At 36.6% G+C, this 18,017-nt stretch overlaps 2 protein-coding genes across 7 annotated transcripts; both read right to left on the reverse strand.

Moving 5' to 3' along the window:
• Nucleotides 1-2,153: 2,153 nt before the first annotated feature.
• On the reverse strand, nucleotides 2,154-6,568 carry EMB2739 (embryo defective 2739). 3 transcript variants are annotated; one of them, XM_088686764.1, is made up of 3 exons: nucleotides 4,086-6,568; nucleotides 3,283-3,471; nucleotides 2,154-2,750 (listed from the first exon to the last, which is right to left on the reverse strand). In XM_088686764.1, the coding sequence occupies exon 1, from the start codon at nucleotides 6,038-6,040 to the stop codon at nucleotides 4,667-4,669; it is 1,374 nt and encodes a 457-aa protein (XP_088542890.1). In that variant the 5' UTR covers nucleotides 6,041-6,568; the 3' UTR covers nucleotides 2,154-2,750; nucleotides 3,283-3,471; nucleotides 4,086-4,666. The 3 variants fall into 3 exon arrangements, with proteins under 3 accessions (XP_088542890.1, XP_088542892.1, XP_088542889.1); XM_088686766.1 differs by lacking the exon at nucleotides 2,154-2,750 and having other exon boundaries at nucleotides 3,087-3,471; nucleotides 4,086-4,280; nucleotides 4,895-6,568; XM_088686763.1 differs by lacking the exon at nucleotides 2,154-2,750 and having other exon boundaries at nucleotides 3,087-3,471.
• A 1,669-nt stretch (nucleotides 6,569-8,237) lies between these two features.
• Nucleotides 8,238-17,442, reverse strand: LOC137742791 (uncharacterized). 4 transcript variants are annotated; one of them, XM_088686721.1, is made up of 15 exons: nucleotides 17,049-17,442; nucleotides 16,520-16,744; nucleotides 15,910-16,271; nucleotides 15,351-15,467; nucleotides 15,192-15,218; nucleotides 14,386-14,482; nucleotides 12,922-12,965; nucleotides 11,446-11,544; nucleotides 11,142-11,199; nucleotides 10,973-11,025; nucleotides 10,777-10,878; nucleotides 10,331-10,396; nucleotides 9,916-10,037; nucleotides 9,389-9,560; nucleotides 8,238-8,467 (listed from the first exon to the last, which is right to left on the reverse strand). In XM_088686721.1, exons 3-15 carry the CDS (start codon nucleotides 16,030-16,032, stop codon nucleotides 8,411-8,413), a joined length of 1,137 nt encoding a protein of 378 aa, XP_088542847.1. In that variant the 5' UTR covers nucleotides 16,033-16,271; nucleotides 16,520-16,744; nucleotides 17,049-17,442; the 3' UTR covers nucleotides 8,238-8,410. The 4 variants fall into 4 exon arrangements, with proteins under 4 accessions (XP_088542847.1, XP_088542848.1, XP_088542850.1 ...); XM_088686722.1 differs by lacking the exon at nucleotides 16,520-16,744 and having other exon boundaries at nucleotides 15,910-16,281; nucleotides 17,049-17,430; XM_088686724.1 differs by lacking the exons at nucleotides 16,520-16,744; nucleotides 17,049-17,442 and having other exon boundaries at nucleotides 14,386-14,489.
• Between the last annotated feature and the right edge of the window lie 575 nt (nucleotides 17,443-18,017).

An 18,017-nucleotide genomic window follows, 5' to 3' on the forward strand; every position in this document is an offset into this window, starting at 1 on the left:
ATCTTATGTATTAAAGGATTGTACGTGGAAGCCGAAGATTACCCAAAAAGCACAATCATGCTAGCATGTGAAGCACACAACATTGAAGCAGATAGCGTTTTATTCAATGACGAAAAATAATGATACTTGTACACTCTAATGCAGGTTAGATCCAATTGATCTTCGTTCCCCTTAATAGTTAATAATTAAGACAATTAATACCGTCGTTTTGTTAAAAATAAAATAAAATAAAATAAAAAATAAAAAATAAAAAAAAGGCCAGGCCGCAACGTAGAAATTCAAATATGTTTTGCTTCTAGCTTGTTTCCCTTTCTCCTACAAACATACCACTTCCAAATTGGATCTTTCCAATTTTGTACGAATCCCTTTGACCACATTGATGCATCTTTACTATAATATCAATTTTATAAACCATGTTTTAAATCCACATGTAGTTCTGGACTCTGCACAGGAAAATATGAGTCCTCATTATTTAAAGTTGAAATTGATCCAAGGTATTGCTACACATGACTATTTTTAAGGAATGTCATCCTTTTTTTTTAAATACCGCTTTATTGCAGTAACAAAAAGTAATTATATCTATACATCAAGGTGTTGATTTAAATCTCGTCTTGTTCTCTAACAATTAACTATTTTACTTAGAAGCAAATAACAAGTTTTTAATCTTTAAATAAATGACATGGTGTAATTTATTTTTTTCTGATTGCTTAATAACCAGATGAGAAATTCTCTAATGTACTAAAAATATGACATGATACATTAAGTATTATAATATAAGTGAGAAGAGAAACTTTTCTTTGTTGACTTCCTTCATGACATCACGTCGTGCGTAATGTGTGCATGTCAACCATATTTTGACATGAAGTGATTGATACTGGTGAAAGTCTGGCCTTTACCGGCCGTCCCTCATACCTCGTGTTGTTCTCCCTTCACTAACAAACCCTACCAATTTGAATATTGCATTCATTGAAAATTGTCGGCATTTAATACGGGGAGAAGTCGAATTTTGACTAGGGAAATTCCAAAAGATAACGGTTTAGCTTAAACAACGTATTTTTAGTATGTTTTGAGAGAATCTTGCATCGAAAATTTTGACCGTTGAACCTTTACTCAATAATTAAATACTAAATATTTGCTCTCTGAAATACTTGTGAAATTATCACTTTTTAGTATGTCATCGATATATGATCAATATAATATTAATTTTTAATTTCTAGTGTGTTCATACAATAGTTATATCGTTAATATTTAACTTTGATCATTTTAACAAGCATTGACTAAAATTAAACCATTACCACCAAAGCCCTTAGTTAAAATAACATATAATGTGCCACTCAGTACTACGATTTAGTGATATTTCTCTTCATTTGTAAATAAGAGATTTTGAATTGAATTTCGTTTTACTAAAAAAAAAAAAAAAAACGTATAAAGTTCGCTGTTGTGGGACCCTTGAGTTACCCTCAATTTGTTGCTCCTACTATCCGGATCTGGATCCTCTCCTGAGCTAATGGAGAGGATCCTCCTCATCAATCATCGTGGGCTGTTGGATTTTTGTCCAACGGCTACAAACAGGGGGTCCTTTTAAAGTTATAATAATTGTAGCCGTTGGATAAAAATCTAACAGCCCACGATAATTGATGAGGAGGATCCTCTCCATTAGCTCAGGAGAGGATCCAAATCCCTACTGTCCAGTATTGATTGGACTGCTATTTAGTAAATTAAGTTTTCAGATCTAACACGTGCTGTTAGACTATTCATTATCCTTGACGAATTTGTTGCTCCTACGATCCTCTTAGATATCCATTTTGACTTTCAAAATTAAAAGTCAAAATATATTTTAAATTATTTCCATTTTCAGGATTTTGTTTTGTTTTATTTTTCTATTTCGTCCTCTCTCTTGGTACCATTCTTCATCTCTTCTTTTCTCATATCTCAACCACGAAAACTAAAAATCAACCAACAAAAATGAAATGGTTATAAATGAAATGGACCTAAGAGGACGGTAGGAGCAACAAATTGGTCAAGGATAATGAAGATCTGAAAACTTATCTAAACCAAACTTGTATTTATGGTATGAAGCAATTGGCACTAGACAACAGTTCCATCAAAAGGAGAAAGCAAAAAACTCAATGCAAATAACAAAATTAAAAATTAAAAACTCGTCCAAGTGTAAGTTTTATTGACGTCCAAATGCTTGAATGGTTAAACGTAGTTATGAAAAAGTTGAAAGTCTACCATAATTGGTAATATGGAGAGTAACCCAATCTCTTATAAGCCCTTGCAAGGTTTCTTCTTTCACTAATGTGGGACTTTTTTACCTTCACATTCTCACACACCCTCTCATGTGAAGTGAATTTTTAAGCTGAACACATGGATAACATAATATTAGGTGATGTGAAGCACGTGTGATCTTTGAGCTTCACATGCGGGCCAATTTGCTCTGATATCATCCTGACTCAAATGAATGGACACAAAATCGATGCATGCTACCCGACATTGGAAGATGACAAGGCCATAATATGCAAATGAGGTGTAATCACCATCTCTGGATGACTCTCTTTCAATTGGTGGTGTTGGCAAAACAACCTTAGAAGAAACCGCTACACGACCAATCAAGAACAATTGCATCACCCACCCTGCTCTAGCCAAAATGAATCCTATTTCGTGTTACCTTCTCCATTACTATGTTCTCATACTTTCCTTTGTTAGAAATCCACAGACAACATTCTGGAACTTCCAAACCAGGGGGCCTGTAAAAATAACAAGAATCGGTGTCATGGTGGTGCTACGAGACGGCAATTTATCGTATAGAAGAATAGATCCACGGGCCTAAGTCTTTATAGGAAATATGTGCCCTTTGCTTGGGTCTGAAAGTGCAAGACTAGCTGGACCTGGACAAACTAATCGCTAAAAGCTCGCCCAAAGTGCCAACTACAGCATTCAGTAAGAAATAGCCATTAACTTCAAATTCTATTCCCTTTGAGCTTACGCGTTCGAGTACTACGCAAATTTGGCAAGAAAGGGGACAAAATATGAAATATGCTCAAATGTTCATGTCAGATTTCCACCTAGCCATTCCAGGGACATTTTCGTATGGGGAATAAAATATAATAAGATTAGGGACGGGTTGCAACATTTTCTATAGTGATTTACACACGTTTTAAGTTATAGCCGCAACTGCGGCAAGAACGGACGAAGGCCACGTAAAGAAATGAAAAAAAAGAGGAACGAAGGTACACAGAAATCACTATGATATATCTATATATATGAACAGATGTATACAATCATTTGATGGAGAGCTTGACCGGTTTTTTCCAAGGATTAAACATTGGAACCGTCTGTCGTGATTTGCCAGTAGAATGCTGGTATGTCTGAACTGATCAAGAGCATGCTAAAGTTCCCCCAGGTTTTGAATCAATAGAAAGAAGAGGAAAGGATCCTAAAGAACCCATCCGGATTATCAGCGTCGACCTGAAAATTAACGGACGAAAACGAGCAACGCTGCATATTTAGCAAATACTGTACATATGGTATCCCATTCATGCAAGTTACAGACAAACTGCATCGAACAATTTCATATTTTAAGCAGCATCTTATACATTCTAGACTGCATTAACAAAACAACACCAAAGAATAACTTGTGAATAACCATATGACAAGCACAACTTCCAAAAAACTACTAATTCCCATGTCCAAAATGACGACAAGCTGTTCCTATGATACTCAGTAGCATTGCAGCAAAGAAAGAGTCACTACTGAACAACAATGACACCACTTTTGCACAAAATTTTAAATCCTAAAACCGCTAACCCATACAAACACCTGTGCTACTAGACCCAAATAACCATCGAAAAGAAATACATTACTTATGACTCCCATGCTCGTTAAGCTCGCCCAGGAGTCCAGGACCCAATACTCATGTATGCATAACACTGCTAAACTTGAAAATTAGATCGGTGCTATAAAAAGAAACAAAAAGTAACAACCAAACATGAAAAAACTTATGCCAGTTAATCCATAAATAAAAGATTCAGAGCCAAAACTACAAATTAATCCATTCAAGCATGTCTCGCAGTTTGAAGTACCTATGCGACATCTTTGGAGAATCCTTGTTGAACTAGAGCATCCACAACATCGCTCTTTGAGGAAACCTGCCTTTAAGAAAAATTGGTAGCATCTCTCTTGGATCCTGATATTTTGCAGTATGCAAGGATTCCCCCTTGACATTCTGAATACAACCTTTGAAGCTTCAGATTGTATATCCACTTTCAACAGCATACCTTCCAATGAAAAAGGCATTACAATACTCATCATACTTGTCACATTGCATTTTTGCACATAGTATTTATGGAGAAGTTGCGAGAAATATCAAAATCACTCCCATTAAAATAGTTCAATAACCACAAAACGGCAGAACGGCTTATCATTCCTGCTGAATCATGAATGACAGAATCCCCATTTTTGCGCTCAGATTTTTCCAAAAAATAAGCCAAGCTTTCAAATAGAATTGGGCCATTAGATACATGATCCCATTTAGCCATAACAGCAGAAACAAAATCCTGAAAACACTGTTAATGGTATTGGAGTTTCCATACAGGAAGAATAGTTGCCCACAAAATGACCAGGACGACAAGGTTGTTGACACTTTTTCGAGATTTCAAATTTCCTACCTGACAAAAACCCGTCGAGCTTGTTGCAATATAGGAGACAGTGCATCACAAGAGGTCAAGACATCAAGTGAACAAATCACTCCTCTCTTAACAAGTACACTAAAAGAAGTTGACACACCTTTAACCAAGATATCGTAATGTTCCACATCATAGTTCTCCATAAGAAGGAAAAGAAATTCAAGAAGAGTGTGAGTTATATCAATGTATCTGGGTATAGAATATACCATTAATAGCACTGCGGGTTCAATATCCATAATATTGTCTACTCTTTCCTCAAAAAAGAGCCAATCATAAAGTAGAGCCAATTTCACATTTGCTTCAACATAATTCTTCGTGCAAGATTTCAATAGCCAACCTATAACAGCCCATCTTGGAACGACATCTGACTGAATGACTTTGTTAGTCGGGTGGTAGGCACAACATATAAATCGAACAATGTCAATTATGAGAGTCTCCCTGTTAGGTTCCCATAGAAACTTCTTGGCAAACCATGCCTGGTGACGCTTCTGGTTTCCCAACTTCACATGAGTGAGTAAAAATCGCAATTGGGACTCCATTTCTGGAGTAATCCGAAGTAACATATACTCACTTGGAGTCCTTGTGTTATAGAGCTGTGGAATACCATAAAATCCCCGAGCCTTAAACTCGCCCTGGTTCAATACCAAATCCTTCCATATTGCTCTAAACTTCGGTAAATGAACCAAATCTTGTAAAAGTCGAACAAGATCCCTGCCAACCTTCAAACACAAAGGAAACTGCTCCTTTAAAACTTTAATACAAAAATCAATTTCCAATTGCTTTAATGCCTCTAATTGTGGATTACTGACAAATCTAGAGTGATCAGCTAAAAGCCGAAGATACGTATACAACCCACTAGTCAAAATCATCGGATCAACTTGTAACAAATAATCCCATTTCAACATAAAGATGGTTGCCATCTCAAAACACAGCCACAGATTTCCATCACTAAAATCCCCTCCAAGAATTTGCCTCAACAAACAAACCAACAAACCTTCAACGCCTACTGCTAGAACATTGATCAACTCCTTAGTAACCCAAATCAATCGAGACTTCACTGGTTCAAGAAGTTTGACATACAATTCATTCACGAACTCGACCAGCAAACTAACAAAGCAGCAATACCCATCAGTGACAATAGCATGCAAGTGCTTAATATGTGCCTTTCCAACATGGGTTTCGCATAAAACACCATAAAGGATGGCTTTGTTGAGAAGCAAGTATTCTTGTCGATTTGGAATAGTTAATGCAAAAGGGGGCCTCAGTTTTGGCTCAACAAGTTCAAAGGCTTGCCTGAGAGAGAGCTCTGTCGGGTTTTTGGCTTCGTGGGAACTGATTTGAATTAGTTTCATATTGCATAAGTTGTAGTAGAATACAGTTGAGAGAATCAGTCAGATGGTACTGAAATTGAACTTAGCAAATCATATTCCAGAGATCCAAATCTTTTGGGTTTTCGAAGAAACAGTTTCATCATCAGTAACTCACTCTAGGGTTTCGAAATCGAAAAAACCCTAAATTTCGTTCTGAAACCCTTAGAGACCCAATTAAATTGAACTTTGAAATTCCAGAAATTACTAACCTTTCGTTGCTTCGGCACCAAGAAATTCGATGACGATGAAGAGTTTGAAGAACATAAAATTAAAAATAGCTTTAACTTTGATGGGAATTGCTAAAAAGGAGATGGTCTGACTGATGGTGAGGTAGGACTCAGAGCTTTCCGCCGTTGAATTACATCCGACGGCTGCCACCGCATCTTGGAGACTCGCGCGCCACGGCTTTGCCCGGGAAAACACGTTGATTTGCAGCTTCCTTTCCTCGAAAAGGGGTTTCGTTTAGTACAGACAGTATTTTAAATATCGGTATCTCTAGAAATATCAATATCTAAATTTATGAAAATAATAATGGGTGTATCAATATCGATATCGGTTTTCTCGATGTAAATGATAGAAATTTGCTCTAAAACGTGGAAATTTAAAATGAAATTTTAAGAAATATCAAGCACTGGTTTAGATGAAATGTAAGTTTCTTTTATATGTAACTGATATGTCAGAAATATCGACGAAAATTGTCGATTTTAGCTGAAATTTAAACTTCACTCCCACTTTCCTCATCTTTCTCTAATTTTTTCAATATTTTCATGAAAATATCAACCGTATCGAAAAAATTTCAAACAGTGAGTATAAATGGATAGAGATTACTAATGGGATTATGATAAGCGTAGCCTTTTAGAGTTACGTACACGATATAAGTAAGGGTCTATGTTCGTCCTCAGTGCGTAACTTACACATAATACTTCTTCGGTCTTATTACGTAATTGGAAGAACCAATCAAAGAACTTTTACTAGCACCCGTGGAGAGATTCAATGACAAAGAGATGTCTCTAAAACTTGACAATCCAGGTTAGTGCTCTAGCGTGTTTTACTGATATGAAAACCTTTGATTAACATTTATGTTAACGAGTTCTTGACATTGATTGATAATGGTAAAACTCTTGCTTTGGCTGGCCATCCCTCTTGTTGTACACCCTTCACTAACAAAGCATACCAATTTGAATTTTGCATTGATTGAAATTCAAAACACACGACGTGAAAGTTCAAATTTGTTTGCTACATACTTGTACATCTAACCAATCCAAAGAACCTCCAGTTTTCAGTTTGGTCACAATTCTAAACAAGTTTATATTTATAGGCCCCAAATACGCGAACAAGTAAGGCCATTTCCAACCGAAGGGTTCAGAGGGTCAAAGGGTCGAAAAACGCCTCCAACCGAGGGCTAGGCCAGAGGGCTCGTGAGCCCCACAGAATCTGAAAGGGTCACCCTGCTGGCCCAATCCAGCCACCCAGCCAACCTCGGGCTGAGCCATAAATTTGAGCATTCCTATCAGATATAACCGATAGCAATATAATATATTCCTATCGGTTATATCCGACTGGAATGCTAGGTCAAAAATTTAAATACAACAGCTAACTAATGTCAGCTAGTCGTTATTTTTTTATTTTTTTTACAATTTTATTTTTTATTTTTTATTTTTTTACAACTTTTTTTTTCCCTATAACTTCTATTTTTTTTCTATAACTTCCTATAACTTCTATTTTACAAAATTTGTTTCATATTTATTTTTAAATTCTATTTTTTATCCTATCCTAAGCCATTATACAACATTAAATTAAATTAAGTAACATGAAACAACATTAAATAACATTAATCAAGTTGTAGTTTTTAAATTTAATTTGTAGTTTTTAAATTTAAGTTGTAGTTTTTAAACATAAGTTGTAGTTTTTTAAATTTAAGTTGTTGTAGTTTTTAAACTTAAATAATAAATTATGTTTGGCCCTACGATCCTTTATTGGAGACAGTTTTTTGTGACAGGGCTAAAACGAGCTCTATGGCCCTTGGTTGGAGATGGAGGCAAATATGACCATGTACTGTTCATTAAAATATTAATATCTTGAAGGGCCAGAGGGTTAAAATGAGCTCTCTGGCCAGACTTCGGTTGGAGATAGCCTAACGGAGGCCTCGTAAAGAAATGTAAAGAACTAAGAACGATGATACAGAAAACTCACTATGATATAAAAAAAGATGTATACAATCGTCTAATGAAGAAATTGACCAGTTCTTTCAATGGAAAAAATAATGGTACCGTCGGGTGATTTGTCAGTAGAATGCTGATATGTCTGAACTGAACTGATCATGAGCACGCTAAAGCTCACCCAGGTTTCGACTCAATAGAAAGAAGAGGAAAGGATCCTAAAGAGCCCATCCGGATTATCCGCGTGGACCTGAAAGTAAAGACGAAAATGAACAGTGTTACATATATTTAGCAAATATGGTGAAATTGATAATATCCCATTCATGCTAGTGCAAAAACAAATTGACCAAACAATTTCATATTTTAAGCAGCAACTTATACATCCTACACCGCATTAACGGTAAGAAATAATCATTTGTGCATAACCCATATGACAACAACTGCCATACACAACTTCCCAAAGACTACTAATTCCTTTGTCCAAGCATGACTAGAAGACTTGAATATTGACCTAACCTGAAAGGTTTAGAACATTAGGAATCACCTGGATCGTGTAAAGGTCCAAATGCAATACAATTCCGAACCTGAGCACTCTTAAAAATAATGATTATTTAACTAAAATCATTCGTGCAGTCTCTCAATTATTTAGTTAAAGTGAAATTTTTTTAATTTAACATGATTAAGAGACTGACTATTTTGATTTACGTTTTGCATAAAAATGTTTTTTTTTTTTTTGTTTTTTGTTGAGGCGTTTAGTTATAGCTCCCTTGCGCATGTTTTCCTTTCGATGAGCATTCAGCAATGGACTTTGTAATTACAGATCCCTGCCAAGTGTATGTTATAGCTTAGTAGGCGTTATACCGATGTAAGCTGCTCCTATGTGACTCAGTAGCACTACAGCAAAGGAAGGATTACTAGTGAATAACAATGACACCAATGTAGCACTAAATCCTAAAACACCTACGGTAATAAGGCACCCCCCAACCCCCCCTCTCTCCCACAAATAAAGAAAAATACAGATATATATTAAAAACTAACTAAGATGCAGTAAATCTGACAAGGACCCAATACTAAAGTATCATGTCAATGATTTTTTTATATATGTGTGCACTGTGTACAAACACAAGTGTTCCATATTGTGTGATTAACTCCAAACTGTAAAGCAACATACCCAGTGGCCTGCATCCTCGAGGACATGCATTTCCACTCCACCTGCCTCCTCCACAGCAAGCTCCTCAGCCGCATGAATTCTCTGGAGATCTCCTAGAGCCCATCTGTGCAAGCTCCTTTCTGCTTTCAAAAAGTTCACATGGACACCTCGAGGCACATCTTCAACAATTTTCCTACAATGATCCAATTTAATAAGAGCCAGTTGCAAATTTGACATTTGAGATATTGGGAGAAAGTTTAAGCACGCACAACTTCAGAATGACAATGTACTTTTTGTTTCAATATGTGAAGAGATTTAACTTTTTATACACACATATAGTATGATTGAAAGGTATTTAGTTTGATGTACATCCAGAATGAAAAAGTGAACACTCCAAAAGAAAACACAATTCATTAAAGAATACCACCAGCTCAGACAAGTGGGTCGTATTTCTTTTTTTAAAAGGATATTTAACCGCTAGAGCCTAGGTATTGACTCTTGTGCCATGTACGACAATAATCCAACACAATAAGGATACGAATAATTACCATAAATTTGTTTCTTCATAAGATTTATACATTTCAGCAATTCCCTTCAGATCGAACACCCATGACAAGGTTGATGGTGATGAACCAGGAGACTTGGTTGGTCGAAGATTAGTAACCACCCACTGCACATGTAACAGCATATAATAACATAAAATAACATCCTGAAGGCATGAATGAATAACATAACAATGCTGACTTGAAAATTAGATTGGTTCCATAAATAAAGAACCAAAAAGTAGCGACCAAACATGCAAAAACTTATGACAGTTATTCACTGAGGATAAAATAGAGAATTAGGCTAAGTATTAATGTCGGCAAGACAAATAAAAAAAAATCCAAACTGATCCATAAACAAAGGTTTCAGAGCCCAAACTACACATTAATCCATTCAAGCATGTCTCACAGTTTGAAGTACCTGTGCAACATCTTTGGAGAATCCTTTTTGAAGTAGAGCATCCACAACATCCCGCTTTGAGGAAACCTGCCTTTAAGAAAAATTGGTAGAATGACAATCTTACACAGAAACGAATGAAATGAAGACAAACATTTTTCAGCATACAAAGTTTCGCCTAATACACATTAACAATATTCTTTATGACAAAACAATGAGAGGTGCACACGTATCTCTGCTCAGTAGGACCCAAAACGCAAGCAATAAACTGATTTACAATGATCTGATATCAAGTTGTATTATATGAATATAACTTAGAGTTGTAAAAAGAGAGAGAGAGAGAGAGAGAGAGAGAGAGAGAGGAGATAAGTAAAAGGGGCAAGAAAATCAAATAATAAAAGGACTACAATACTTAAAGGCGCCCAGCTTCCTTAAAATGAAAAGGAAACAACTATTGAACATGTATTCACCTCTTTGGGCAATGTACTTAGGACGGATATCAATTCTTCTGGATGGTCCTCCCCATCCCCACCAGGACGAACTATTCCAGGCGTAGCATCTAGAACCCAAACCTATACAAACAACTAGTAAGACAAAAAGAAAGATAATGCCCAAGAGACACCCAAACTTTCTAGGATATATATTCAAAATATTCCAATTACTTACTCTGACTGGTCGTGCAAAAGGCTTTGCAGCTTGATCCACCATGCTCAAGGCAACTACATGAAAAATCAGAAACATAGTAAGCATCAATCCATTTTAAGAAGGTGCAGATTTACTGTGTACTAGCACTCTCCAATAAGGGTATGCAACATGCCAAATAAACCTAAGATACCTTTCCCTCCAAAACTGTGGCCAACTATAACCCGAGGTGTTAATCTAAGCTGTTGAACCTATACAGGAAAAGAAATAACATTATATTAGACGTAATTGTATCTGAAGCATGGGAAGGTACCAGACAAAGATATACAAATATATGGGGGTGTTCAAATGCTGTGCGTACAACACTGTTCATGCAAACAGTGATGAAGTTCAGAACAATAACTGAAACTTTTCTTGAAAAATAAGATAATAACATATAACAATTGGACATACTTGTGCTTCAAAAAAGTTACAGTAAGTACTCAAGAAACATGTACCAGTTTTAGGACATCAAGAGCCGTGGAAGAAACACTATGGGGTCCCCTTTTCTTAATTGACGCTGAATCACCATGACACCGCAAGTCCACTAAAAGAAACTTTGCCAATAAACAAAAAAATAACATAAGGTTGTCACCACGACCATATACAAAAATTCCTTGTGCAATCTATCCAAAAAGTAAACACACACACACGCACACAAAAACAAACATAGAAAAACATACTTTACAAGCATAAGTAGTGAACATGACAACAGGAGAAGAAGTACAAATTCTTAATTAGATCAGTCACAAAACTATAGAAAAATATTAAAAGACCCTCAAGTGAGAGCTCAATTCCTAAATACCGCCCAAATTTTTTCCCCCCCCATTTTTCTTCTATCCCCTTGAGACAATTAAAGTATTGTTTTTTAAAACTTTTGCAAATTATCTAAGGTTACAAGGGGTTACTAGGAGTAACAGACCCTTTAAGGGAAGGGATTCCCCTTTTTTTTAAATGGGGATTAGTTGTGGGACCCACTCCACATCGAACTTCAACAATCCAAACTGTTTGTAAGTCTCGATTCGTAGGTCATTCTTGCAAAAATTCAATTCAGTCTGAAACCATTTGCCTAGTTAATTGTCACGATGAAATTTCAAAGTTTCTTAGACTTTAGTGTTCAACAATTTCTTTGAACTCAATTAGATGCCTCAAATATTCCCGATTTGATTAATATTTTGCAAGGATGATCTATGAGGTGTAACTTGAAAAATTGAAGGTTCCTATTGTTGAAGTTCGATGTGGTGTGGGCCCCACAACTAATCCCCATTTTTTGAAAAAAAAAAAAAATGGGGATCCCTTCTCTTAAAGGCTCCGTTGGGAGTTATAAGTGTAGGGTTTAGTATGGTCTAGGACTAATTGATTGAAGGGTTAGAATCACCATTATAGAGCTTAGGATTTTGGGTTGGCTCTCAGGTTTTGGGCGGACTATTGCCCACCCAGGGCTGAGAAGCTTGTTACAAGGAGAAATGCTAGCAACCTTCTCACTTACCTTCTCATTTCAACCTTCTCACTTTCCTTCATGCCACATTCACTCCACCAGCACTCAAAACTAAAACTTTAATTATATCAAAATCCCACTATTCCTTTGTTAGTGTAATTAACATTTTAGTTTGTCAACCAAAAAGTAAAAAAAAAATTTAGTTTTGCGTGCTAGTGGAATACACATAGCATGTGTAGAAGTGAGAAAGTTGAAATGAGAAGGTACGCGGGAAGGTTGTGTGTGCCTCGCTATAGGTTTATTTGTGTGGTTTTGTGTCAGATCTGTACTGATAGTGCTTGCGTTTGTGGTAATTATGATCACTCAGATAAATCAATTTGTCACACTACTGCAGACAAATAAGCCTAGATGATAGAAAATTAAATGTTATGAGCCTTACCACATAAATACATGAACCATTCATGATAAGTGAAAGTACAAAAGCAGAGGGTGCTACCTGCCATGTCGGAAATTCTTGTGCCAATCTCCTGGTGAAGGTTCCTGCAAGATCAGACATTATGAATTAACCCACTGACTATACATGCAACAAACGCATAAAAAATCCCACTATTATCACTTCATTGTAATGATACAAAGATATGGAATTGAAAAGATATACACAAAGAAAATAATATCCAGGAAGGCAACAATAGCACAAATATGAGTGGCATACTTTCCTCATATATGACACAACCCATATATTAAAAAAGAATACTAAAACACCCACATTTGGAATGCACTGAACACCTAATCAGTGACCAATAAAATAGCTACACAAAGACTCAAGTAACTTCTACCAGATTCTTTTCCCAAAAAAAAAAAAAAAAAAAACAAAGATCTGAGGAAAATAATTATATGTAAACTAGAAGAGATAAATGACCGTTCATTTTACCAAGATTTGTAACATGATTACCACAATCAACAGGAAGTAAAAACAGAAGACAGTACCCTTTAGTCCAAAAAACCCTGTCAAATTAGATTTCCAGTCAGTAAGACAGTGCAGTTGAACTTGAATGAACACAAAATCTCGCAAACAGATAAAGACTCGGACAAAATGAGTGGCACAAAACTCAGCATTCTACTCACTTAAAATCTCTCATTTAAATGATTTGTTAAAAGAAGGCAGAGGAACTCAGGAAAGCAGCTCAACGTTGTTAAAACTCCCACCCTCGTAACCAGAAGAGGAATTGTGGAGACTTTTCTCAATAGTCCTAGTTGAAAACGAATTTTCTTTTCTTAATATAACTTGGTGCATATAACCATAAAATGTAATGAGTTCAAGCTAGTCTTGAATTGAACACTTGGATTTACTGGCCAAAATGGTAGATATGCCTTTGTACAGTGGGACTGACAGTATAGTCATACTGTACACTTGTGTCTTTCACTCTTTAGTTTTCATGTGTATCTTACTCTTTAGACTGGAATCCGATGAGGCTTTCATTCTGAAAATTCCAATAATATAACATCATTTAACACCAAAACTATTGAAAGAATTCAACCCATATTGAAAGTATTTTAGAACAGTTCAGTCAAGCTAATAAAACCAAGACAACCACTAAATACGTGTTCTCAACTTTAGCTTATAGTTCGTTTGTACAAATTTACAAAAGAAGACCCGCATGTAGTTTGAAACTTGGTCTTCTTCAAACAATAAGAAACAGAAGATCTGACTAAGAGGGTTCATTTCAAAATCTCATTTGAGTACTTTCAATATTGATATATTTTCCATATTCTTCTATTACAAGGAAAGAAAATAAAATTCACTGTATGCACAACACAAAAGCATCCTATAATATAGTAGTTTCTTAAATTTGTAACTGTAACTAAAGGAATAGAGAATGCACGATTCACTCTTTCAACGCATTGACCAGTAGTCAAGATGAAGTGAAATGACATTAGAAAGAGACAAGAACAAACGTACCCCAGTTCTTCCTGCTACCTAGAATTCCATGCAGAAAAACAGCTGTTGGAGGCTTAGGTAACGACCTGTCCACAACCACAGCCGGACTCCATTTTACCTGCACACTGTAACTATTCAGATATGTGATTATGCAAACTCAAACAATACTAAGAAAAATGAACTATGTGGCAACTCATCATGATTTCTCATCTTCACTGACTACCCCTAGTGCATTTGAGATAGCTTCTCAATTTAATTGTTTGTTAAATTTCAATATAGGTAGTGGGTTGCTATATTTTATTGGGTAGCAGCTCTTATTGATTGCTGTGTAAGTTTAAATAATTAGAAACTTATGGAAACAGAGGGGAATGCATCAGTGGCAGCGGGAGAAAAACGAGGATCGGAAGAAAAAAAGACGGTAAGAAAGAGACTCTGTTATACCATAAAAGATATGGCACAGCAGTAAAGACTAAAGAGAATACATAAGGTATGTGGATGAAGTCCTCGATAGTATATAGGATTACAAATCCTTGATTTACACGTATACTTTCTATACAAGCAATGCTGTAAAAGGTAAGCTAATCTAATGGATTTGATTTATACAGGAATCAATCAGGAATCACAAATCAGCAATCATAATTACCGTCTATCCAGAATAGATTATTATGATGTTTGATTTTTCTAAATGGCGGAGGGGCAGAAAAAGAGTATGCAATTTTTATATGAGCAAGAAGCGTTAGAATCTGAAACAAAAATTGCAACAAGTTCTCAATCATAAACTCACTACATATCACCTTATCAGGAGATTAAAGAATACAAAGACTTACAAGTGCTCCCTGAACAAGATCAAACGCCTGTCGAATAAATAAATAAAACTGTTATTTACGTCAAAGTAACCTAACACTTAAGAGTAATCATCCGCATTCCAAAGAAGACCAACATTTACAATTTCTTTAAGTCACTGTGGAAATAGTAGTTTTAGATACCAGGATGTCAGAAGGCTTGGAAAAATCTCCACTCCGTGCAATGTTCGCATCAACTAATGCCATACGAACACCGGAATTCTTATCTGACTTGCCCAAGTGACCAACTGCTAATTGATTCTATATCAACAAAAGGGAAAATGATGAAGGAAGACAAAAAGGTGATCATCAAACCGAATTTTGGTCTCAGAAACAGGAAAGTATTAAACTACTACAAGTTAGAAACCTAAACCACAGAAAGCTCACATCAGAATTAGAAGAAAAAAAAATAATAATTATAATTATAGTTTTCTTGAATGTAATCCAAATTTCGTGATTAAACCCATATACAATATAAGAAACTTGAAGAAATAAATCTTAAAAAAAAAAGTGCAACACTTCGAAATTCACAAGCAACCATCCATCCAATCATTGTTCAAATTGATGGTCTGAAAAGTAGCATTGTTCAAATGGGTACTCTAACAACCACATTTCTCTGCATTTATTTACATAATTCAGATGAAATGAACAATTGTAAAAAGCAATTGAAGTAGAATTTGACTGGTATGAACGGGGAAAGTACCTTAGAGGGCCAAGAGATCCGAGTTTTCAATCCAGAAGTTGATGGGAGCTGTAACCTCCTCTCTCCGAAAATGCCTAAGTTCCCGCCGTGACTGCAACCCGCAAGATTTGAAATCGCCGCCATTGTTGCCACGACGGCGTCTCGCAATGAGAGATTCAGGAATTTCGCGGAGAGGGAGAGAGGGAGGGAGCGATAAAGTCAGAGAGAGAAGAAGACGGAAGTGGAGGTGGAGGCGGAGACACCGAGGGAAACAGTCGGTGTTCGCGCGTACCCTTCTTTTTTTCTTCTTTTTGACGATTTATATGACAAGTGGAGACATCGGCGTTTGGTGCCTCCTCGAAATTTTGGAAGTTTGCAATTACCTGTAGGAAACTGCAATGTTATGATTCCTTGGGAATTTCTAGAGAGAATAATACTTGGCTACTTAAAAATAAGTAAGAATTTTACTTACAATTTTTTAAGATTGTTCGTTGTTAATTTATAGAAATTTATATTTATAATCAAAACCGTTCATATTATAAATCATCCTATAAAGATTGTCTCTGCAAAAAATCAATTAAAACTAAGGTTGTTTAGTCTAGGGGTGGGCATGGGCTGGACCAGGCAGGGCTCAAATTTGGAGGGATCGGACCGGACCCGCTTAAAAAAGAAACGGGCCGGGCCAGGCCGAATATTACAAATCTAATCACTAGAACCGAACCTCTCAAACAGGCCGGTTCGGGACGGGTCCACGGGTCCTCTATTTTTTTTTTTTTTTTCTGGTTTGGATCGCCCTCCCGGACTCGCCCTATTGTTCATCCTCCAGATCTTTGACATTGCCAGAGCTTACCGGATTCTGCAAAGATCAAGAAATTGTCTAGGGTTAGAATAAGCTCTATTCCTTCACCAAATTAAATCAAAACCCTCCAGAAATGATGGAAACAAGAAGATTTGGGTCGAAATTGGCTTCGGACTCGACGAAACTCAGTCGGAGTCCGTGACCGGTTTCTGGAAAAATGCTCATAGGCATTCAGAGGTTAAGAATCATGATTCCCACTTAAATAAAGGTTAAAACCCTTAAATTTCATCCCAAACCCAACATACATCACTACATAACTCAACCATATACAAATTGGTACGGATTTGGACGAATGACTCACCAAAATTCGATGAGTTGGCCTAGGGTTCTCATTACTACTGTCACAACTTCGGATCTTCCATGTAAGCACACAACATGATCTTCAAGCCATCCAAAAACTGATTTTGGTGGTTTCGATTTGAATCTGGCCGAGAAAATGATGGTTGTGGGTGATGTTTCTCGGTGGAAATAAAAGAGTTTTGCAAAGGTTGAGAGAGAAGGAAATTTAGAAAATGAGGGAGAGAAATCAGGCCGAGAGGTTGATGATGGTGGCAGACGGAAGAGAGATCGACGTTTGATGATGATGGTGGTGAACGAAGGAAAGATGATGTTTGGGTTGAAGTTGGCCTGGGTGAGATGATGTTTGGCGAACGAAGTAGAGATGATGTTCATGACCGGTTTCTGGAACCTCCCAAACCCGATGAGATTTGGATTGAAGTTGGCCTAGGGTTCTCAAACATGCTAGAAACAGGCCGGGCCGGGGGCCCGTCCACTCCTATTTTAAGAACCCCTTCGCCCCGTTAAATTCGTATACCCATCCCGCCCCGCCCCGTTTTGTGTTCTGAAATTTTACCCTCCCCAAATTACGGGTACCCGCCCTAACCCGCAGGTCCTGGACCCGTTTGCCCACCCCTAGTTTAGTCATCAAATTGTTTAAAAAAAATAAACGGTATTGGTAAAAGCATTACAAACCGTCTATGCATTTGCTATAATAGATTGACTAAACGGCCTTAGTTTTGATTTATTTTTTGCAGAGATGATCTTTACAGTGTGATTCATAATATGAACGCTTCTGATCATATGCATAAAGCTCTAACACTAAGAGTTTTAAGTAGAAGTTCCTACTTATCTTTAGGTAGCCCAATATTGTTCTTCTGGAAGACGTGGAAGTCTTAAGTGCTCTTGAAATGGAGAAAATCTTGTCTTCCACCGCATGGCCATGTCATCCGTACGTCCACTTAAGCAATTAAAATGAATTTCTATAACGGAG

The sequence above is a fragment of the Pyrus communis genome, chromosome 15, assembly GCF_041283825.1.
Source record: "Pyrus communis isolate YQ-2024b chromosome 15, ASM4128382v1, whole genome shotgun sequence".
NCBI classification, from domain to species: Eukaryota; Viridiplantae; Streptophyta; class Magnoliopsida; order Rosales; family Rosaceae; genus Pyrus; species Pyrus communis.

Excerpts from the sequence above, each read along its gene's own strand:
- EMB2739 (XM_088686764.1), bottom strand. The coding sequence starts at position 6,040 with ATGAAACTAATTCAAATCAGTTCCCACGAAGCCAAAAACCCGACAGAG.
- LOC137742791 (XM_088686721.1), bottom strand. The coding sequence starts at position 16,032 with ATGGCGGCGATTTCAAATCTTGCGGGTTGCAGTCACGGCGGGAACTTA. Across the intron at positions 11,200-11,445 it reads CTCTTGATGTCCTAAAACTG|GTTCAACAGCTTAGATTAAC; the intron begins GTACATGTTTCT and ends TTTCCTGTATAG. Across the intron at positions 8,468-9,388 it reads TCGAGGATGCAGGCCACTGG|GTCCACGCGGATAATCCGGA; the intron begins GTATGTTGCTTT and ends CTTTACTTTCAG.